The sequence below is a fragment of the Pollachius pollachius genome (genome assembly GCF_949987615.1).
Source record: "Pollachius pollachius genome assembly, chromosome: 20".
NCBI lineage: Eukaryota > Metazoa > Chordata > Actinopteri > Gadiformes > Gadidae > Pollachius > Pollachius pollachius.
Genome location: NC_136953.1, coordinates 12,049,822 through 12,072,870, shown reverse-complemented (window position 1 = coordinate 12,072,870; position 23,049 = coordinate 12,049,822). Strand labels below are relative to the sequence as shown.

The window sequence follows — 23,049 nt, the reverse complement described above, 5'->3', positions numbered from 1 at the left end:
ATTATGTGCCAAGAGATGGTAGGGTGGGCTTAAAAACAATACATCTGAAAAGAGAACGAGTTGACACTCAACTGGTTGGATAAGCATTTATGGCGAACATGAAGTGAGGACATAAACTAATCAAGACCATTTGTAAGGCAACAGCGCCACTCACTGGCAGGCTAGATAAATGCAACACTCGTCCAACACTAACCACCAGTCATCTGCTTTAACGTTCACTGGATTTTGCTACCTCCTAACCTACAGGAAATATTTTTATTCAACATTTCTTATGTATTTATTATTATTTGTCCGACTATCTTGCAGCTTGCTCTCTCCGATATGTATTGAAGCCTACACACATGGATGGGTAAGGCGTACTTCTCTGGTTTCACTTCATACATGAGGGAAGTGGAATAAGCACGTATTCCGGCTTTGTGTGAAAGACCTTGAGCTTTTTATGCTTATTATGCAACTTGAAGACTGTATTCACTGATTATGTCAAGGCTGTAACATAGATATTATGATACCTTGATCTTTGCATTGAATTATTATTTTTTTTTAGAAATGTGTATACTTCAATGTAATAACAATAATAAACAATGCAAAACTATTGATGTAGCAATTTCAAAAACAAATGACAAAGTATTAAGCAAAGACATACAAACAAAATAATATAATCTAATTAATACAGTTGATTATACCCTTGATTATACATTATGACAATTCAATTGACAGTATAAGATGAGATAAGACAAGATATAGACTATTTTAAGGATCCCAGGTCCCAATGATGGTGTCACAGAAGGAACTCACAGAAACGTAGACAGCCCAAAACACCAGATCCCCACAGACACGTGATGCACATTACCAGTAGAGAAGACATTTATAGGATCTATACACTTTCACAAGACCCTCTCACTCATCCCAGTCGGCCACCCAACAGGCCAATCAACTCCAAGAACTCGAGGTCCTATCAAAAACCACTCTCCTCCTCCTCCTCTCCTCCCTCGGCTCAAGCTGTGTGTGTGTGTGTGTGTGTGTGTGCTGCCGGGTACTCCTCCACTTCCTCGCGTCTGTTCCTGTCTCGGATCTGACGGTCCCGCTGACAGCAGCCGAGGCTTACAGCGCGTCCTCCAGCACCCAGGGCTGCAGCGGGTTGTGTGTGTATATGTGTGTGTGTGAGGGGGAAATGCCATCACGATAGCTCCAATCATTTCCACACACACTCACACACACGCACGCACACTTTACAGGTCGCACAGCGGTGGTAAAAAAAAAAGCATCCTGGCCCCAGCAGCCAGCAGATCTTAAAGCGGGACTGTCCGACGGGCTAGCTTCTAGGTGTCGCTGGTGCAGCTAGCTACAGAGCTAACTCCCTCTGCGTACAACCGTTTGCAAGAGGGGATCATCATTGAATAAAGTGGATTTCCGTGGAAGCCGCTGGAACTGCTTCTCCGTGGACCTTGCCCCGGACCCTATTCGCCGTTTCAATCGCAGACGTCGGGATATAAAGCGGCGATGGGTAAGTGGCGAGTTAGCTCGGCGTGCTAACGGGCTAGTCATGACGGGAGCCGCTAGCTGTGTCGCGAGTGTTTTAATATAACGTGACACGTGTGGGGACAGTGTCATCGGCTTTTCACGGGTGGCGTGATGGCTTGGCTTGAGGCTTTACTCGCAGCGGTTGATAAAATACAGTGTTCGGCTTTGATTTAAAGGGAAACTTGATCTGAACATTGAAGCCCTGTATGTGTGTTTGTATGTATGAGTGTGTGTGTAGCCTGATTCACACACATACACACACTCGGGTGGGGTAGCTAGACAAGACCCCGGCTACATCCCATTCATTCGACTCTTAATGGGATTTTTCTTTTTTATACGACGCTGGCTTTCCAAACGTCCCCATCCCCGGGTTGAAATGGATATTTCCTCCCCCAATGCAACATTGCATTGCATAACATTGCATCCTGCTCGCATGTGTTAATTGCTCATGAAGAGCTGATGTGCGTTGGTGGAAATGGCAGTGTTGTTGATGGTTTAGGAGGTGGTCGACTTCCATCTCCTCAGCTGTTATGCAATCGCCTGCGAAACAGCAGTGCGCCCTGCACAGCTGCACTGGGCTTGGAGAAATGGCTGTTTTACTACAATCGGCTTACATGTCGGCCTTTAGCATATGTTTTATGCAAGAGAAAAATATGCATTGATCATTTATCTAATGAGAACTGAATGTTGAAGGGTTTGTGTCAAATAATGTTGCATTCATGGGCGTGTGTTATGGTCATTTATTTACTCTAAAACGATCTTATAATCTTATGATGGCAAACGGCGATATGGCTGTAAACCTGCCACTATAAATGCATATGTTTTATAAGCATTTTAATCTGTCTCGTACACACCGATTTACATTTTAACTTAACCCAGTTTAGTAACATTGGGCTCACTAGCTTGCATTCATTTCTTTCTTACAGACATGAGATTGTACTATCCTCATTGTTCCTATTGGTTCACTCTTTTGCCTGTAAAACATTCATGAAAACAGTAGGCCCTATTCTTTTTAATGTACAGACAGCCCACAAGGGAGTGTGGAATGAACGAATCCAACCCATAATTGTCTCTTCTGTTTATCTTTCTCTGCATTTCCTTACATTGTCGCAACAATAGCGTTTCAACCAGTGTTCCCAGGAGCACAAACAAGCATTGAAACCATTTCAATGCACTCTGTTCTATCCGTCTTACACCGTCTGATTATCAGTACTGCGTTACCGGTCACACTCGGTCACGAGCGTTCAACCGGGTCAGCCTTTCAGAGATGTCGTGAGATTTTACGCCGGCTTCAATGCTTGATCGCCGGTTATTATCCCCATGTCATCTTCTTGTTTTGTGTTTGCTTACCCCCCTCTCTCGTTCCCTTTAGACAACCTCAGTGAAGCCCTGGAGAAGTTGAAGCTGGGCCCTGGCAGCCGAGCCCCAGAAAGCGTGGAAGGCAGTCTGGACTGCCTGCTCAAAGCACTAGCACACAACAGTAAGTAGAGGAGCCTCGCGTGGAGCTTTTAATATCCACATGATGACGATGATGACGATGATAACGATGATGATGAACAACTGCCCAGAAAAAGCATGCCATGATGCACCTCGACGCGGGCCTTGATCCAATCGCCTGTCAGACCGTAGCCTGGCTAATGGATGGCACCGCTTCCCTGTTTGTTTGTTTGTGTGGCTCGCTGCCACGGGTACCTGAGATGTTTATGTATCACGGTTAACGGATTGGGTCTCTTAACGGAATCGTCTCCCCAATCCGAGTTTAGATTCATCAACTGAAGGCTGAGGGTAGATCAGCTCAAATCCGGGTCAAGAGCTACGTTTTTTTATCGTAGCTCTGCTTTTTGCTTTGGTGAGGGAGCTTACCGGACCAGGGTGAAGTCACTCATGTAGTTCTGGCCGTGGGTATTGCTTTTGGTTTTAGTAATATGACACGACTGTAAAGAACGACCGAATTGATGAAGACAACATTCAAAGCCTTCTTGTGAGTAATAAGTGCGGATTGAGGGAATTGCTCGTCAGTGCGGTCAGAAGGTCTCCACGTTGGTAAGGGTATTGTGGGCTTTTACATTATATTGCAAAGATATTTATGCAATGGGACCTTTTCAGAGTAAAGCCTATTTAACGATGAGAAATGTGAAAAAGTAGAGTTTCTCAAAATTAATGATTAATTATCCACTAACAAGCTTTATTGCAATTTGTTCCAAAGTCTTTGGCTCTTCCAATGGTACTTTATTTGTTCAAGTTTACTTCTTTTCACTTTTTACTTCATTTTCTTTGGTTCTTTTGTTATGGATTTTAGGGAGATTCCAAAGGGGGGCAAATATCATGAATGCTTATACATTTTGAGGTATAATATCCAAGTTTAAACTCGCTCATGCCAATGGACTGCTTTGCTGATGTCGTTTGCTTTGCTTCGCTCACGTCATTTTTACGGATGCATTCAACTCAACGGACTCCATGAAGAAGATCGTAGTCTGGAATGGCCGAACGATCACTAAACGTGACGTCAACAAAGGAAAAAAAACTTTCACAGAAGCGTGTACATTCCGACGATTGCTTCCGATGTTGGCCGTACGATTTAAGACGATATCCTCCGCGCTGAGGTGCTGGGCCTCAACAGGATATGACGGGTGACTCGTGTCACTGTGTGTGTGTGTGTGTGTCTGGCTCCCTGGACCCAGCTGGGGTGGCAGCCAGGACCCACGGCCCAGATTGGGGTAAAGCTTGACAGCCTGGCCAGAACCCAGCTTGGGGGGGGGGGGGGGGGGGGGGGGGGGGGGGGGGGGTAATGCCTAGGTTTAAACCATCATGCTGCTATTCCTGTTGTTTGTCCCTTTGTTTAATAGCGCCGAATCTCAAGGATGAAGTCTTGGTGGCGCTGAAAACATGTGATTATTGGAATTATTTTTAGAAAGGGGGCGAGGCGGCTTGTTTATTTTGTGTGTTCCTCGATGCAATGCGACAGCCAGCTCGTCAGAAGCAGTTGGGGGGGGGGGGGGGGGTGAGGCGCCTTGCCAAGGGACACCTCGACATTGGGGTTCAAACTAGCCACCTTGCGGTTACCAGCCAACCCACTCTACCTCCTGAGCTACTGCCGCCTTTATTTGTTACAAGGCTCACTCATTGAAAACGGATAGTCCTACTTTTAACCCCGCTGAGAACGGATTCACCTCACCATAATCGTTGGTTTGCACGCCGTCCCGAGCATGCATCCCAACGCGAGACTCTGTGTCCATAGCTAACCCTCGTCTTCCACCCCCACCCCACTCCAGATACAGAGGCCAGCATGAAGATCCAGGAGATGGGCGTTCTTCCCAGCCTCCCAGCCCTGCTCTCCTCCCAGTCCACGTGCACGCCCAAGGTAGCCAACATCATCGCCGAGGTGGCCAAAAATGGTGAGGTTCCTTTCCCTCCCTTCCTTTCTTTCTCATACGTCGTGCCTCTCTCTGTGTCGGCGTCGAACACAGGTGTACCATGTCACATCGTTAGCCCTAGACCCTTTTACCAGAGGCTTCGTATTAAGGTAGAGTTATGGTTGGACGTCGACGCAACGCAAAGGGGGTTTACGGACCCATTACGTCCTTGCGGACCCTCCTTGCGTCCACCGCAAGGTCTTGAGGCACGCCTGCCAAATAACCAATCACAGCAGCACGGGCTGTGATCGGGCCACTGACGTAGACCCGATGTATCACCGACGCAGAGCCAAAACACGTTGACGACTGCGTCGAAGCGACTGCGGGGTCTTTGCGTTTCGTCAACGTGGAACCATTACTAAGCTGAAACTAGTAGCCCTAGGCGGAAGCTGAAACTTCTGTTGTTTTCTTTCCCTTCTCATATCGCGCAATATTGAGCAAATTAGGTTAGGTCATGATGGAGCGGCTCTTTTCACAGGGTTAAACATTTTTAATTCATCCGAGTATATGGAAATCTTCACTTCTCAGCACGACGCCCTCAACTCTCTAAGCTTCTCCTCAAACACAGCCTCTTTTTTTTTTAAATCTATCTATAGTCTCTCGATTTATGCAGTGTCAGGCAGACTCCATTCTGCTCCCTTTTTGAATAAGCTCACTAGAAGCTTTTCTTTTTACTTGTTGAGAATACAATGGCGGTTTAATAAAAAGTTGGCGGGTCTGTGGGTTGGTGGGAGGGTGGTTTCGGGGCGGTGGTGGAGGGCTAATGAATGGCTTTTTAGCATTCTGACACGATGGCAGCTAATGACGGGCCCGGTGGCGCCGGAGCTGGCACAGACCGGGTGGGATCTATCCGTCACAGCCTACCGGAAACGTCCGTTACCAAGACAAGCAAAATGTGGCGTTGTTTATTTCTAACATTTTCCCCATACAGCTTGGAAGGTGCTGGTCCGAAAATGTAATGTTGTCCTTTTTTTAAATGCCCTTAATTATTTACAAAAGTAAAGGAAATAATATAGACGTTTACTAGTGTAATTAATATTGATGTCCCTTTCCTTCATTTAAAATGAATCGAGGTCAAGCTATTGCGTAGGAGCTTTCTGTGTGGACTGCCTGCGTGTCCTACCGAATGTACGCAATGACCTCAATCGGGATCATGCTGACCCCTTGACCCCTCCGGACAGTTGACCCCCGAAAACGAAAAATGCTCAAAAAAGAATCCTAATTTGTTTCATCGCCCCTCTAGAGTTCATGCGGGGTCCCTGCGTGGACGCGGGTCTTATCCCCCCCCTGGTGCAGCTGCTGACCTCCCCGGACCAGGAGCTGCTGCTTCAGACGGGCCGCGCCCTGGGCAACATCTGCTACGACAGCCGTGAGTACGGAGCGACCTGCGCCTCTCCCTTCTCCTCCCTCCCTCCCTCCTGCCCTCTCCCCTCCCAACAGCTGCCTCCTCCTCCTCCCCACCTGTGCCCCCCCCCCCTACTCTGCCTCCCTGCCATAAGGAACGCGTCTTTTTGATGTTTGATCCGTTGTGTTGGACTGGGTGGGGTTTGAGTGGGAATTGCGTATGAACCTCCAGTTGATGAAGTGGCGCTCGTGTTAGCGTGACACAGAACCCTCCTCACGTCGGCCTCGTTGCAATGTGGTGAAGGGCTCAAGAGCGGTTTGCAAAGTGCATCGATTTAGGGGCAGGACTGTGGCCGCGTTTTGCTGTGTAATTCACACACTGAAACGTGTCCGTGCTTAGCTACAAGGTCAGTATATATGTCGTTTGCACGAGGAATGTATGTATGGCGTGCCACCCTGGGGATGATTACGACACAACGCAGCAGTCCTCTGCTCCTTTAAGTCGCGCTCAGTGTGTCCAAGGGTCTCGTGGGCGTCTTTCGTCAGCATTTGGCATCGGTGGCCCTCACACCAGCAGGAAGGCTCAGACGATTGTATCACATTCACGAGACGAGACTCTGAGTCTGCAGACAAACGCTCCGGGTCTATTCTGCCATCACTGCAGGAGAGAGAGAGAGAGAGAGAGAGAGAGAGAGAGAGAGAGAGAGAGAGAGAGAGAGAGAGAGAGAGAGAGAGAGAGAGAGAGAGAGAGAGAGAGAGAGAGAGAGAGAGAGAGAGAGAGAGAGAGAGAGAGAGAGAGAGAGAGAGAGAGAGAGAGAGAGAGAGAGAGAGAGAGAGGTAAACCACGACTCGCATTCACTTGGATACCGATAGCCTTTTTAGCACCGGGAGAATTCAACTGTTAGCGTTGGTCGGTTCCCATATCTGGCCAACACTTTCTCATTAAAGTCTGAGTCTCTTTTGTCCCGAAAAGCCCCCTTGGGTGACATGACTTTCATGGGGACAGTGGCCCCATGAAAGACCCCCCCCCCCCTTTATTGTTTTGTGATTATTAACTGAACGTTATCTAATACCGGGACGTATATCCCTTTAACACAGAACGGCAAAAGATAGCCGTCGTCTGTGTCCGAGTCCTAACTACAACACAAAATGATCTAGCGTTAGAAACAAACAATTATCCTTTTTCTAAAGGCTTATCTGTAGGGTTAGGGTTACATCCATCCCTCAGTGTGTGCCTGCCGGCGAGAGCAAAACATCCCAGGAAATGGCTAATTACGAAGGAGTGTCGGATTCGCACCGCCGACATCGGAGAACGTTTGAACCAAGCTTCCCCCTTTTGACGCTCTTCCCCTCGCGGTGAAAGGGCCGGATCACCGTGGCGTCGGACATTTGTTCGGATCAGCGGTGAGTCGGTTGCGCACACAGGGGGCGGAGCTCTGGTGGCGCTCTGCTGCAGCAGTGGCTGCCTGCATGCCCTCGAGCCCTTAAAGGCACACGCTGCCAAGAGTGAGTGATTCATTTCCTTAATTACCCCGGTAGATTTAAGACCTCTGCGCCGCATACCGCTACCGTCGCCAAGAGAAGGGAAGGCCTTTTGAGAGATGTCTGCAACTCAACGTTTTTTAGATTAGAGTCTTATCTGTACAGATGTTCACAGAGGCCGACTCCAATCCATTTCTTTCTCACAGCACTCATTTGAGAAAGGATTGAGACAAAGATTGTTGATTTTATTAATTGTTATGTGTCTCATAGACAGTTTAGTTGATGGGGAAATGTCCCGGAACGTCAAGCATTTGTAAACAGCGTTATCAAATGTGGGATCTCATCTGAACTATCACGTTGCCTGAATGACATTCAACACTAACTGCTACCACTGGAATCAGGGCTGAATTAAAAATCCCATCTGAGTAGACCGCTGCCATTATTAATCTTAAACATGGAAGACATGAAAGAAGAGACGTTTTTTGGAGGGGGTTTTACCACTACATGCAAGGATGAAAGGTGGGAAAAGTGAATAGAGAAAGATTCGTTAGGTAGAAACCGAACGCATAAAGTGATGTATGCGGTGTGGAAGAACACAGCGTTCAGCGAGCCCAGCCCGTCGGAGACTAAACGTTTGCTCAGAGTACAGGTCTTGGCAGCGAGAGGCTCTCTCTGTGTCCTCAACACCAGCAGGCTTTTGTTGACTCCTTTTTAAATCGAGCACTAAATCAAGAAGGGGCCGACCGCGTGATCGCGATGCTTCTCTCCGAAACACCAAAGGGACGTCTCATCCCCCCCGTCCCCCCCCGTCCCGTCCCGTCCCGTTCGTCCGCCAGTGCTCCATCTACGGCTCTATCCCCCATGACCCTGTTTCGCACATCATATGCACTCTGTGGCTCCAGCCTGCAAACGAGCAGGTCTGCCAGAGCCACAGCACAGAGCAAGGCTTGAGAGCAGCACTTCCCGTGGCAGCAGCTGTAAGGTAGCGTCCATAGCGCGTCCCCCCCCCCCTCCCCCTTCCCAAAGACACAATTCATGAGATTAAATGGACTTAAACGAAATAAAAAGAAGAGCTAGCTGTGAGCGCTTTGTAACGCCGGCAACGGTGTTGCAATTCTTCTGCAACTTAGTTTTTTATGATGTTTATCCATCTGCGCTTTTGTTTCTCCCACACCGAGTTTAAGCTAGTGAGGTACACTGATGGCTTCCTTCTCAATTTGGGAAAATTGTGCCGCGTCCGGAATCACAGCGAAGGACAGGGGAGCAGAAAACAACCCTGGAACGACTCGATTGAAAGCTCAAGCGAGCGTGGGGTCCTAAGCCCTTCTCCAGTTTACCGACTCGTCTAACAATCTACATGTGATCGGGTTTATCGGGTCATTGACCGTATCATATGTTGCAACATGTGTAACGTAATATCCAGTCGTTCCCGAGTTACTAATTCAACAAATCCCATTGGCTGTGGCGGCTTGCGAAGGCAGATCTGCACGTCCAGGTTAATGCGCCAAATACACACAAACCTGCACTGATTTGTTTGCCGCCGTCTCATCTTAAACATATGCATAGCGTACCAAAGGTAAATGGACTGCATTTATATAGCGCTATTCTAACCAGTGGCCACTCAAAGCACTTTACAATATCACCCAACATCACCCATTCATGCATACATTCACACACCGATGGCGGTGTCAGCCATGCAAGTCGACAACCAGCTTGCAAGGAGCCGTGAGGGACAAGTGTCTTGCTCAGGGACACCTCGACACTCGAACTAGCAACCTTCCGGTTACTATACAACCCGCTCTACCTCCTTAGCCACATGCCCCCCCCTCCCCCCCAAAGATGAATTTACTTTAGAAAATCGACTTTGCAGCAATCATACTGCAGCTTGGGATGGGTCCTTATTGCATAACATGTGGGCCAACTAATGAGCAGTCATGGACTAGACTGGTGCAGCTGTTATTGTGAGTGTACCTGTCATCCTCCTCTTCAGACGCACCCTGAACATGTGTGGAGGGGAGAATCTGCAAGGTTTCTGTAATTAAGCTTCAAAAAGAAAGTTATTATTGGGCGATGTTCGCAAAGTTGAATGAATGAATAATACAGTTGAAACGAACCAACCCAGAGACGTCCCACGATCAAAACACTACAGGCGACAAAGCGACCATCAAAACGCAACACTGTCGTATTTCAAGTGATAATTTTTTCCGTTGATATTGTTTCTTCCGTGTCGTATTGCTGCCTTGCCCTGTCTGTTCACATTGTTTCCCTATTTTTTTTTCAGGTTGTCCCGTTGTGCCTGTGTACATTTGTTTATTTTTGACATTATTTTCATTGCTATCATTTGACCTTTTAATTTGTGGTTTGATTGTATGTCCCGGCCTCTCTTGTGTTGCAGATGAGGGCAGGAGTGCAGTGCAGCAGGCAGGAGGGGCACAGCTAGTAGCTGAACACATTAAGTGCCTCTCCCTAAATACTGAGCCGGCCAATGAGAAGCTCTTGACTGTCTTTTGTGGCATGCTGATGAACTATAGCAATGATAATGGTAATGATCTCCTACCTGGCCCCGCCCCCAAAAGACAGCGCTTTGTTCTGCATCACTCACCTGGGCCTCTTTTGTTTCTCTCGGGTTATAAGGGATGTTGGATGACAGAACGGCGTCTGACTATTGGACAGATTGTTAAATTCTGCAACTGATTTCATTTATTTTGAATGCCAATATTAACATCAGGCTTTGCATTCACGATTAGCAAAACATTGTGCCCTTCTTGTGTCTAATTTGTCTAACGACACTACTTCACTTATCTTCTGTCGCTTTTCTCTCGATTGACCCCGGCCTGAGGTAATTGCTTTGATATGTATTGATATTGTGTCCCCCTCAACCCTTAGATTGTAGATTTAAATCATCTGATAGCATTTAGTCAGGTTACTTCCTTCTCCTTTAGAGTTTAGCCAAGTAGTCCTGCCAGTCTTGTGCTTTGGCTGTGAAGTAGGAGATGGCCGAAACGAGACGTACCTTCTATCCACCCCTACCAATCCTTTTTACATTCTGACTTTGCTGCCCCCTAGAGGATAGAACGCTACACTGCTGCCTTGATATCTTGTTATATAAACCCCTATAGATAAACCAAATGGGCTTACTACAGTGACTCTCTACTGGATGAAAATAAGTTTTTCAACTCGCACTCAGCCTGATGTATACAAAGTCTTTATAGTTTAACAGAAAAGTGTGGCTATATTAATGTAAGGTATTTATTGTTTTATCAATTCCCCGAACTGGCAGAGAGAGAGAGAGAGAGAGAGAGAGAGAGAGAGAAAGAGACACAGCCAGGGACAGTAGTGTGGACAGTTTGAGGCTATTGGCCAGCAGGGCAATCAGATAGATAGACATGTATATTAATAGTATAATTTAGTAGTCCCAGCGTCATCACCCCCTAAGCCCAAATCTCTGCTCTCTTCTACCTCTTTTTCATCTCGGCGACTGTCATAATGGTTTCTCTCCTCAACTGCTTTGTATTTATACAAACTCGCTGACCGCTGAAAGGGTTTCTAAGTCCAATCTAAACAGCAGATGTTGATTTGTCGTCTCCCTCCCCTAATTGTCTTTGTATTCTTTGATATCTTTTTATTTTCTGTCATGGGCTTCTTCTCTGCTTCCCTCTAAACGCCTGTTATCCGTATCACCACCATGCCTCATCGCTAAATGGAAACCTCATCTACATACTCTTTCTTTGGTTTGTTTCCCTTCTTCTCCAGGCCAGCCCTGTAGCTCTTCCAATACGTGTTGTGGTCCCAAGAAATTCATTCATTCATTTCATACAGTTTTGCTGTCTCAGTGTTATATAGTATCTATACTAAGTGTTTCTGAAAGATTATGCTAAACAAAGAGAGAGGCCTTTTATTTTTCTATTTGTAGAATATATCAGTTATAGGATGATATAGGCATTGACTACAGATATCTTATTAGATTATTTTAAGCGCTGAGCTTGTTGAAATCGTACTCATTGTAACTTTTAAAGGGCTGTATAAAATGAATGATTTGCGTTTTACTCAATGAACAAATTGAATTTAGCTCGCCATTTCGCAATGTAATTTTCTTTTACCTAATGTTTTTCGATGTATGACAATAATTGTTTTTTTTATTGTAACCTAAAAGGTAAAGATCGATGCGTTGTTCACTGATTAACATGATTCACTGAACTCAAGTGAATTCTAAACCAACATAATTGTTTGAGTCAATGTTTTTTTTAAATACCAACAATACCAACCGTGGGCTTGTTTTCTAAGTGGATTCGAAGATATCGATTCGAAGATTGTTGTGCTGGGGGTAAATTGATCTTTAACTCAAATCTTATTTATCTTCAATAAGAAGCAAACACACAGAACTAAGGCGTAGTTGTTCCAACACAAACCTGGCCTAAACCTCACACTCTGAAAGGCTGTTTTATAACAGGGGTGGTGGAACTCTCCGTTTTATCCAATAGTTTCTAGGGCCTTTTTTTATCTGATATCTTATGACCTAACCCTCTGTGTCTGTCTGTGTGTCTCTGATCCGGTGCAGACTCCCTGCAGGCCCAGCTGATCAACATGGGGGTTATCCCAACACTGGTGAAGCTGTTGGGGGTCCACTCTCACAACACCGCCCTGACGGAGATGTGCCTTATAGCCTTTGGGAACCTAGCCGAGCTCGGTAAGAGTTACTAAATACTCGATCCAAACCACATGGATCTGGCCATTTCTGATTAAACTGTTTATTTTGTTACCGCCAATAGTCCCATTTCGCAGTCGGACTAACACAGGGGGTAGCCATAATATGACTAATGGGACGTTTGATTCGAATATGGCAGTGCACCAGTATAGACACTGCTAGTCATTTAAAAAGACATGGATCAGTGCTGCAACAGACCCAAAGATCCTAGAGTTGTTTGATAGTGTAGCACTATTCTGACCAGAGGGGGCGCTGTCTCCTTTGGTTGATATTCTTATTTGATTAGTCTCTTTAAAACATTGCTTTAGGAAGTAAATACATCAGGCCTTTTGTATACATTGATCTACGACAACTTGCATTAAACACACTTTTTTTTATAATTTATTATTATTATCATGTGTAATGAAAGTTTGTGTTTGAAATCACAAATTTCAAATGCATTAAATCACAAATTCTTTATTTACTTAAACAGATCTCCGCTGAGATTAGGTTGTTGGATGAATTGAGTGTCATTATCTTGTAATGTGCAGTATGGTCACACAGAGGACACTTCCACTCAGACAAAACACTTTGCAGTGTGGTCCACCTACGATACGCTCATGTTTCAAAGCAAGCTTGTCCTTCAGCAATTCACATTTTTCTTACCTTTTATTACTTTGTACCGTTTCTTTGAACAAACATTAAGGAGTCTGGGAAGAACCTGTGCAGTTCTCAGCTGCTCCGACAAACACACCAACGTGGGTTTGAACGTCTTTTATAACGTTAACATCGCCGTTCCATAAACGGCGCCTTCATCAGCAACGTAACTAACCGTGCTGTCACAGACACTGAGTAATGACTACACTGAGTCACTACCTCATACGACTTAGTCACCAATACACCAAGTCACTACAACTTGTGATAACAAATGACTATGGCCCCAAGATGGTGGACTGAAACTAAAGCGGTCGCCAGGGTTTTGCGTGCAGGACGACTGGGGTGTGTCTGCATGGTTAATAATGGGAGAAACGACAAAAGACTGCAAGGCTTTTGTCCTGATTTTGACGCTGGGCTTCATTCCGCCGCCGTTACAGAGTCCAGCAAGGAGCAGTTTGCGTCGACCAACATCGCCGAGGAGCTGGTGCGGCTGTTCCAGAAGCAGACCGAGCACGAGAAGAGGGAGATGGTGTTCGAGGTCCTGGCGCCGCTGGCGGAGAACGGTAGGACCGTCCGTCCGTCCGGCCGTATGTCTGTCTCCGTTTTCCCTGAAGTGCCTCTGCTGGGGCCGGCGTAGCGGTAGCTAATTGCACGCTGAGTCATCAACCTATGAATCATGACCAGAAGGATCCCAGCGGCCAATGAGAGCGGCTAGATGGGCGCAGCAAAAGATGATCCCTTCCCCCGAGGGTGGGGGGGGGGGGTGTCTGTGTGTGAGTCATGCCCTCTCCCGAGTGCTGCTTTGTTCAGCTGGGATTTTCGTGTGTTTGGAGAGGTGTGTGTGTGTGTGTGTGTGTGTGTGTGTGTGTGTGTGTACGTTGAGAAGGAAGGGGGGGGGGGACTCACAATTCCAGGAACACTGAGTTCTCCCACTCTGACCGTCTCCAAGACAACGTCCTACTTAACTCTTCTCTCTCTCTCTCTCTCTCTCTCTCTCTCTCTCTGTGTCTCTGTCTCTGTCTCTCTGTCTGTGTGTGTGTGTGTGTCTTCCCCTCCCAGCTGTCTTTATCTTTAAGTCCTAATGTTCCCATGACCTTGCTCCATTGACCGTCTGAAGAATTGGACGAAGGGCGAATCTCGATAACTGTAGCCCTTTTTATGGTTTTACACACTTTTTAATTAATCTTTCGGCAAAGTTGGTCGTGTCGAATGACTTAACAAGACCTTTTGATTGTATGAATCTTAATCTCATTACGATCCAAGGGACAACATGCGTAGTCCTTTACATGAAGGGCATTAGCAGACGCTTTTATCCAAAGTGACTTGCGATCTTTACTTTGGGTTTACTTTGGGCAACAGTTAATACACATATTCAAACACTGAGGGCAGAGTCAACCTTTCAAGGCGACAGCCAGCTCGTCAGAAGCAGTCAGGGTGAGGTGTCTTGCTCGGGGACACATCGACGCTAGGCTGTGAGGAGCTGGGGTTCAAACCAGCAACCTTCCGGTCACAAGCCAACCTGCTTTACCTCCTGAGCGAAGCCGACCCCATAATCCAATTTATTAAAATCCATTGAGAATGAACGACTATCTTTGTGCATATATCCAACCCATTTGTCGCGTGTGCATGACTCACTCGCCTTCCTTCTCCTCCCTCCTCCTCCACCCAGATGTGATCAAGCTGCAGCTGGTGGAGGCGGGCATGGTGGAGTGTCTGCTGGAGGTGGTGGGCCAGACGGTGGACGGGGACCGGGAGGAGGACGTGGCCCAGCTGAAGACGGCCTCCGACCTGATGGTGCTGCTGCTTCTGGGAGGTAACCGTGACGACCGCCAGCCCACGGAGGAGGAGGGCTCTTATTAAACGTTTGAAGCACTTCTCTTTGTTTTTTTTAAAGGTGACATATGATAACACCAGGTGTGAGTGTGATTAGCCGTTACAAGCTGTTTTGGATATCTGCCTCATCACAAGTGGGCGTGTCCGCCTGGTGGTATAACATGTCACCTTTAACATAACTGTTTCATTTAAACTTCATTTGTACTTTGGAGTCACACTTCGACTTCTACTGATGCCTCATGACTTTAGCCATAATTTGTAATATATGGAGTCAAACTTCGAATAGTGCTTATGAGTCTAAAGCCATGCCATAAAGAGTAAGAAGGCCGTATGCCTCAAATATAAAGGTTTAGTGCTTGGCTATTGACCACGAGTCACTTATTCACTATTATTGACACTAATCCTTAGAGTTAAACTCAGTACTGTGTAGTGCAGCTTCCCTGTGGCTAGCACAACCACAGGTACCAATGGTGAATAATTCATCCTTCTTTCATGAATATTTCACGGCGAGAGAGACAAATGGGGCCTCAAAATGACGTTCTATATATACATACAGCGGCTCCAATCCAGACGACTCCATCAACCCTTACAAAGAAAGATTGCAGGAAATGATGATTAATGTTTCTTCAACATGATCCCATCGTTGTTTATTTTAGTCCATTCTGTGTGAAACACTCTGCACGTATAAACAGTTGCAGCCAAAAATACTCGCGCCCCTATCGCTTTAGATCAACCGCTGAATAACAACAAACTACAAACTGCCACCGGAATAAACCAGTCTCACAGGAGGAACACAGGTCTGGCTCATAACAGTAACTATGGCTCTACTACTTGAACGTACCAGGACACGTTTAGTGGACTAAACTAGTGAAGAGGAGTCTACTTCCTGTGCCCTGGGACGTTAAAGAACCAGACCTGTAATTTGTGTGACGAGTGACACCTCTGTGAAAAAAGTATTGAACGTTTTTTATTTGTTTTATTTTCTTCTGTTAAACCTTTGTTTAAACAGGTAAAACTGTAATTGAGATTTAAAATCGCTTTTCTAAGAGAGACCTGGCCAAGAGGACCTAACAAAACAAACAAACACATTTAGTTTCGTACAAACAAAAACACAAAATTCCTTTGGATTTCATAGTGAATGAATTAGACACCGGAACAATTTCCAAGGCCACCACATTCTAGGTCCTTTAGTAATGCGCCAAAGGCATCAAATCAAATACATTCTAACCATTTTAAGCCTTCCTGGAGGGTGTTCCAAGCAGAGGGGGCAGCATATTTAAAACCTTTTTAACGTATATAATGTATGAAACATAACGGCGCTAGCGTTTGATAGCATGATGTAGCGGTAGCCCCGGTGACTAACCTCCGCCCCACTACCCACCCCTGCGTGCAGACGAGTCCATGCAGAAGCTGTTTGAGGGGGGCAAGGGCAGCGTGTTCCAGAGGGTTCTGTCCTGGATCCCCTCCAACAACCACCAGCTGCAGCTGGCCGGCGCCCTCGCCATTGCCAACTTTGCCCGCAACGGTATGGCGGCACTCTCACATTTCTGGCCTCCGTCGCGAGGCAGTGAGTTGGAGAGTTAGAAGTTTGGATGGATAATTAGTTAGTGATATGGTTGAATAGCCGGTTGCAAGAGAGTTAGTTTTTAGTTTTTGGTGTGAATGTAATTGAATAAGTTGTAAGCACACGTGTGTGTGTGTGTGTGTGTGTGTGTGTGTGTGTGTGTACACATTTGTATGAGCACGTGTGTGTGTGTCCCTCCTTATTGGTGTTTATCTGTGTGTGTCATTCCTTACCTGTGTGTGTCCTTCCTTACCTGCGTGTGTCCTTCCTTACCTGCGTGTGTCCTTCCTTACCTGCGTGTGTCCTTCCTTACCTGCGTGTGTCCTTCCTTACCTGCGTGTGTCCTTCCTTACCTGCGTGTCTCCTTCCTTACCTGTGTGTCCCCCCCTCAGACGGTAACTGCATTCACATGGTGGACACGGGCATCGTGCAGCAGCTTCTGGAGCTGCTCCGGCGCCACGTGGACGAGGGCAACGTCACCGTGCAGCACGCCGCGCTCAGCGCCCTGCGCAACCTCGCCATCCCCGGTCAGTCCGCCGCCGCCGCCCGGTCACCAAGTCAGCTGACCAGACCAGCCGCCATCGTGTTTAACCTTTACCGAACCAGGGAGAGTCTCGTGTTCAAGAGAGACCGAGCAAAGATCAACTCATTCAACCCGACCTTTGAACTTATTCTGAGCGGTCTTAGTTTTTGGTCAGAGCCACGGTTCTGACCAAAAACTAAGACGGCTCAGGTGAAGCTGAATAAGTTGAGTTAAGTTAGATGCAAAGGCTTTGACCCACTCTTTTGCGATTAACTTGACCTTGCTGAGAGGAACCCTCAATCCTATATACCATCCTCTTAACTACCCTATTACCCTGTCGTTCTCGTTTCCATCGGGTTCGTTATAGCAAGACTCTGGCAGAGGGACAAAAACGGAAAATAAACGTATAATACGTTATTGATCCCAAGGGGGGTATTCAACTTCATGGTTTCCGTTTTTCAGTCCAGACTCCTCCTGTCTGTGAACAAAAGCCAGAGTTATCCTCCTTACAGTACAATGGTGAACCGCTGCGTCTTCTCCCCTCTCCAGTGGTGAACAAGGCCAAGATGCTGTCGGCCGGCGTGGCGGACGTGGTCCTGAAGTTCCTGCAGTCGGAGATGCCCCCGGTGCAGTTCAAGCTGCTCGGGACGTTACGCATGCTCATCGACACGCAAGGTAGGACGGACATCTTTTGTTTTGTGAAGCCGTAGCTCCAACGCTGCCAGCCGGGGAAACAAATAGACTCACTGGGATGATTGTGTTTATATTAAACCCAAAGTAAAGATCGCAAGATGGTTTGATCACAGACTACTGACAAACCACATGATGAGATTTAAATATGGCCTCAAATTGCACCTCCCATGGTTGAAGCGCATCTTTGATGCGCTTCACCCATGGGAGGTGCAATTTGAGGCCGTATTTACATCTTATTTAAATCAAGATTCGGACCAGGGTCAATCCACAGCACTACTGCTAGACAATTGTCTGTCTTAAATGTCTTGTCCCTCATGTGTGGAGAAAGCCAGCTCACTTAACTGTACACCAAATCTACCCCCGGGTATCTATAAAGTTATCTAATCTAACCCACGACGTAAACACTTCTCATCTAAACCCAGTTGTTTTAGGGTTGGCTTCACCATATAAAAGCGTCCAGCGTCCATGTGCTTTGAACTGGGGCTCTTTGGGGACCAGGTGAGCCGACTGTTTTCTCGTTTGTTGTCGCCGCCGCGTTCAGCCGAGGCCGCGGAGCAGCTGGGAACCAACGACAAGCTGCTGGAGCGCCTGGTGGAGTGGTGCGAGGCCAAGGACCACGCAGGGGTCATGGGGGAGTCCAACCGCCTGCTCTCCGCCCTCATCCGGCACAGCAAGTCCAAGGTAGGGTCCGGTCTGGTCCGGTCTTGTCCGGTCTGGTCCGGTCTTGTCCGGTCTGGTCCGGTCTGGTCCGGTCTGGTCCGGTCCGGTCCGGTCCGGTCCTTATGGCCACGGTCAGACCAGCATTGATAAGCATTTAATTATATAGATTTAGCTAAATAATTGTACAGCAGGCGGATGAAATCGTCGTCATGTTGAGCAAATGTGCAGTGCCAATGCGTTTGGTGTCGTGCACTTTATCATTTGGGCGGTTTTGAAGGAGCCTACCCTTAATCTAAATTGGTACGCAAGGCAGGAGTAGATGAGTCAAACTCGTGAGTCAGTACGTGTTTGCTTAGCGAACCAACTGTTACAAAGTGTGGGGGGAAAAAGGAGCTGGGAATGGCTGGCATTCCCACGTCCCACTCGTGAGTATCATGTCCGCTCTGGGGGTTCCTCCCAGTCGCTCTCTCACAGAGGTCTGCATCCACGTCTCAAAAGTCTGGCTCTGTTCCGTTTCAGGCCGTCGTCAAGGTGGTCATTGAAGGGGGAGGAGTCAAGCACTTGGTCACCATGGCGACCAGTGAGCACATGATCATGCAGAACGAGGCGCTGGTGGCCCTGGGTCTGATCGCGGCCCTGGATCTGGGTAGGAGGCGTGATGTTTCTTCATCACCAGTTTCTGTTTTGTTGGTGTTGTAGTTGCAGATGAAGAATACAGAAGTAGCAGTTCATAATTTTCCCCTTTAAACCCCCTAACCCACACACATAATACAAGAGAGAAAGCTTGTGCAATACCAAAAATGTAATAAATAAATACAATGAAAACAAAAGTGAAATAACAAAAATCTGAGTAATAATAAAACGTTAAATCTTAATAGTTACACTATTTAGCAGAAGTCCAGTAAACAGTTTTGTTTGTATTGTAATTCCAACTCATTTGAATACCTTTTAAGCCCTGCAGTGCACACTCGTTTAGGACGGTATGATAGGTCTCTGATAGACAGTCAGAGCTTCTCAAAGCCAGTAAAAGCAGCCAGCATCTGTGATAAGGGCCACTTTAGTACAGTACTGAGCCAATACGAATGATTGTGCTCCGTTCGATCTGTCTATATTAATCAAAACGATAACAAAACTTTGAACTAGGTTAAAAAATCTCCAATCAGACCCAGCCGAGTCCCAGTGTGTCACCTGACGGAATGACCGCTCAGCCTCGTGTGTACAGTGTACAGTATAGCGAGGCCCCTGCGTGTACACTGACAGCCCTGTGGTCCCCTGGGTCCCCAGTGGCGGCGGAGAAGGACTTCGAGGGCTCCAGCCTGGTGTCCATGCTCCACCGGCTGCTGGCGGACGAGCGGAGCGCCCCGGAGATCAAGTACAACTCCATGATCCTGGTCTGTGCCGTCATGGGCTCAGGTGAGTCCAGACACTCGCCCTAACCCACCGGACACCAAAGGGCTGATTACGGCCCCCCGTCGACGCACCGCGAGGACCACGCAGACGCTTGGACGCAGTCCCGAACCTCTTTTGGTTCTGCGTCGGGTTTTAGTGAGCGGACCATTCACAGCCCTTGCTGCTGCGTCGCCTCGACACAAGGTTATCATTTTTTTGGAGGCGCACGTCAGGCCCTTGCGGTCGACGCAAGGAGGGACCGCAAGGACATAAGGGGTCCGTAAACCCCCTTGCGTTGTGTCGGCGTGGAACCATAATCAGCCCTTAATACTGTACTACCACTGTACTGTACCATATAAATATACATATATAATACAACTTTAATACACAAGTCAGTACAGTCACACTTTATGATAAGGGTACATTAATTAGACATGAATTAACGTTAGTTAAGGCGGTATTTAGGATTATGTGTAGCATTAGCATATTATGTAGCATAATCATAATGTAATAATACAAAGTATTATTATACAAAGTAATACCTTAGTTGACATGAAACATGAAAGTAAGCATGAACACTTTTCAGTAAATGATTACTACGTTAGTTAACTGTTAATGAATGTTTATTACTGCAATAACTAATGGTTAATTAATGTACCCTTACTGTAAAGTAAGTTACTGTAAAGCCAGGGTGTAACAGTACAGTACTAGATTTAAAACATAATGACTCACACATACAGCAGATACGTCTTCCACATGAAGACTGCTACCACACCAGTATTTTTTGCTCAATTTAATTATTATCTTATTTTGTTATAATTGTTGTTTCTTGGTTTGGCCTACAAGGTACAATTTGAGCTGTACATTTATGGTAACTGACCAACCACTACTAAGTTGGTTAAGCTATTTAAAGACGTAATGTTGCTCAAGTGTGAACGACTAAGCTCCAAGCACTGCACATTTTTTCGCCTTATGCAACCCCCCAAAAAAAATTGTTTCCGTATTTCATTATTCTGATCTTAATTGTCCTTTTTGGAACGATTAAAAAAAAAAAAAAAAAAAAAAAAAGTACGAGCTCTGAAATATTCAGTGACTCAATTTTACATTTAGGGCGTTCGGCAGACACCTTTATCCAAAGCGACTGACAATAAGTCATAAGAAAGTGAACCAATATATCGCTGACTCCCAGGTCTGACCCGCCCCCCTCCCCCTCCTTGTGTTCCCCCAGAGCCTCTCCACAGGGAGGTGCGGGGCCTGGCCTTCATGGACGTGGTGGCCAAGCTGCGCGCCCACGACAACAAGACGGTGTCCCACCAGGCCTCGCTCACCGAGCAGCGGCTCACCTCGCAGAGCTAACTCGCCCCCTCCCCCTCCCCCTCCCTGACGACCCCCCACCCCAACGCCCGTCTAGCCATCCCATCCCATGATACCCCATAAACCACGCACCCCCCCAAACACACACACTCCCACCCTAAAAAAAAGAAATACTATGACTCATCGTCATGTGCCAAGGTTATGTCACCCCCCCCCCCCCCCCCCCCCCCGTGAACTGCCAGCCCCCCTTCCCAAGCTGACCCCCCTCCCCCCCGGACGGTTGCTCTGCCCCTCCCCTCTTCCATTCCTGAGCTGTAACCCCAGACAACGCCCGACACTCTGTCTCATCACGTCTCGCCTCCCCCCCCCAACCCACTCCATGCATGACCGCCCCCAGTCTCCCACCGCACCATCATGGCGGTGTGTAAACCCCCCCTCCCTCCAACGCAATAGATTTACGAGAAAACGCCAACTCTTTTACGACCATAGCTGTGACGCCAGCGACCACTATAGCCGTGTTAGCCCGTTTAAGAAAAAAAAGCGACAAAAAAAAGAACAAAAACAAAAACAACCGTGGCGTGCGAAAAAAATAACGATATTATATATATATATATAAACAAATGTTTTTTTTTGCTGTTGTTTTTTTTTGTCCCTACGTAAAGCTAGCAGTTCACGATGTTTACCCGGTCATGTGTCCGTGTCGCTTTTAGCCATCCGCCGACGACTAGCGAAAGACGAGCATGTCATTAGTTCCGTTGGCCTCGTCTTATTGGTCCACAGTGGAGCCCAACAGCCCGCCACGCAAACTTTTCTAGTCTAGCGGTGAAAACCTCTTTTTAAAAAATGTTAATTTATGATTTTTTTTAATCTTTTTTTTTACTATTTTTATTTTTTAGTTGCGATTCCCATTGGGCTGAAGAATTCATCTTTTGAAACCCAGATCTTTGATTCCAATGTTGCTTAGGACAGTTCAACCCCTTCGCCTCACCCAACACACACACATGCACACACACACGCACACATACAAACACACACTCCCCCCGTTTTTTGCTCATCTGCGGATGAGGACGGGTAGGCGGGCTCCGACCATTCCGGCCCTCTGGCTCAGAAAGCCAACCATGTAACGTTCGAATGCGTTTCCCGAAAAAGCGCGTGCGGCCGCAGCAGCCAACACTCCCAGTCCTCTGTGCGTGTGCATGGTTTGTGTGCATGTTGTTTACTACTCGGGGTGGGCGGTGAAGAGCCGGCGACGTCAGGGGAACCCAGGGGATCATGAAGAATAACCAGACACACGATAACCAAACACAGGCTGAATCATAGGTCCTCGTCATTTTTTCCACGTTACAGCATCGCTGCCCCTCATTGGTTCAAAAATGGGGGCGGCTGATTTCGGAAAAAACGATCGGAAACCGTTAACCGCTATACAGACGACTGCGCCTGGACGTAGCGTCGCGGAGGGAACACATTCGGTGTCCGGGTCCTCAGTTCTCAGGGGCCCCCACAGCACGTCGGTCTCTATCGTTCGTGCGCAACGAATGGTTCGTTCCATTGCGGAGAGGCGCATGGGGGGGGGGGGGCGTCTCTGGCGACGTTGGGATGTTTACAGCAGCGTAGGCCGGCCCTTATGGGGGACCCCACCCCCCAAGGGACGCTCTACTGAACAGGCTGGGTGTCTTTTTGTTTCTTGAAATCCTTCTTTTTGTCCGAACCAACGGTTAAACGATCCCATTTGTACCCTTCTGAATACACGTACCGACGAAGGAGGGGTCTCCACAGTAAAACGCGTTGAGTTGTGTAGACGTAAGTGTTTGTTGTAAATGTCACGAGATGTACATTTGGAGGACTGTAAACTAAGCATAGATAATTAAAAGATGATTGCTGGTGATCATGGTGTATTTGATTAGTGTCTTTGTTTGATTTAGATTATTATGACTTGGAACCTGCTATGTATTCATATCTATGTATCTATATA

At 47.0% G+C, this 23,049-nt stretch overlaps 1 protein-coding gene across 1 annotated transcript; it reads left to right on the top strand.

The window, feature by feature from the left end:
• The first annotated feature begins 1,080 nt into the window (after positions 1 to 1,080).
• Positions 1,081 to 21,273, top strand: rap1gds1 (RAP1, GTP-GDP dissociation stimulator 1). The gene is made up of 15 exons (XM_079758133.1): positions 1,081 to 1,504; positions 2,894 to 3,001; positions 4,794 to 4,916; positions 6,178 to 6,303; positions 10,156 to 10,302; positions 12,319 to 12,447; positions 13,539 to 13,664; positions 14,771 to 14,914; positions 16,328 to 16,459; positions 16,891 to 17,025; positions 17,571 to 17,696; positions 18,256 to 18,395; positions 18,894 to 19,020; positions 19,659 to 19,787; positions 20,992 to 21,273. Exons 1-15 carry the CDS (start codon positions 1,501 to 1,503, stop codon positions 21,117 to 21,119), a joined length of 1,824 nt encoding a protein of 607 aa, XP_079614259.1. The 5' UTR covers positions 1,081 to 1,500; the 3' UTR covers positions 21,120 to 21,273.
• Positions 21,274 to 23,049: the final 1,776 nt, after the last annotated feature.

Excerpts from the sequence above, each read along its gene's own strand:
- rap1gds1 (XM_079758133.1), top strand. Across the intron at positions 16,460-16,890 it reads TGCCAACTTTGCCCGCAACG|ACGGTAACTGCATTCACATG; the intron begins GTATGGCGGCAC and ends TCCCCCCCTCAG. Across the intron at positions 19,788-20,991 it reads CTGTGCCGTCATGGGCTCAG|AGCCTCTCCACAGGGAGGTG; the intron begins GTGAGTCCAGAC and ends GTGTTCCCCCAG.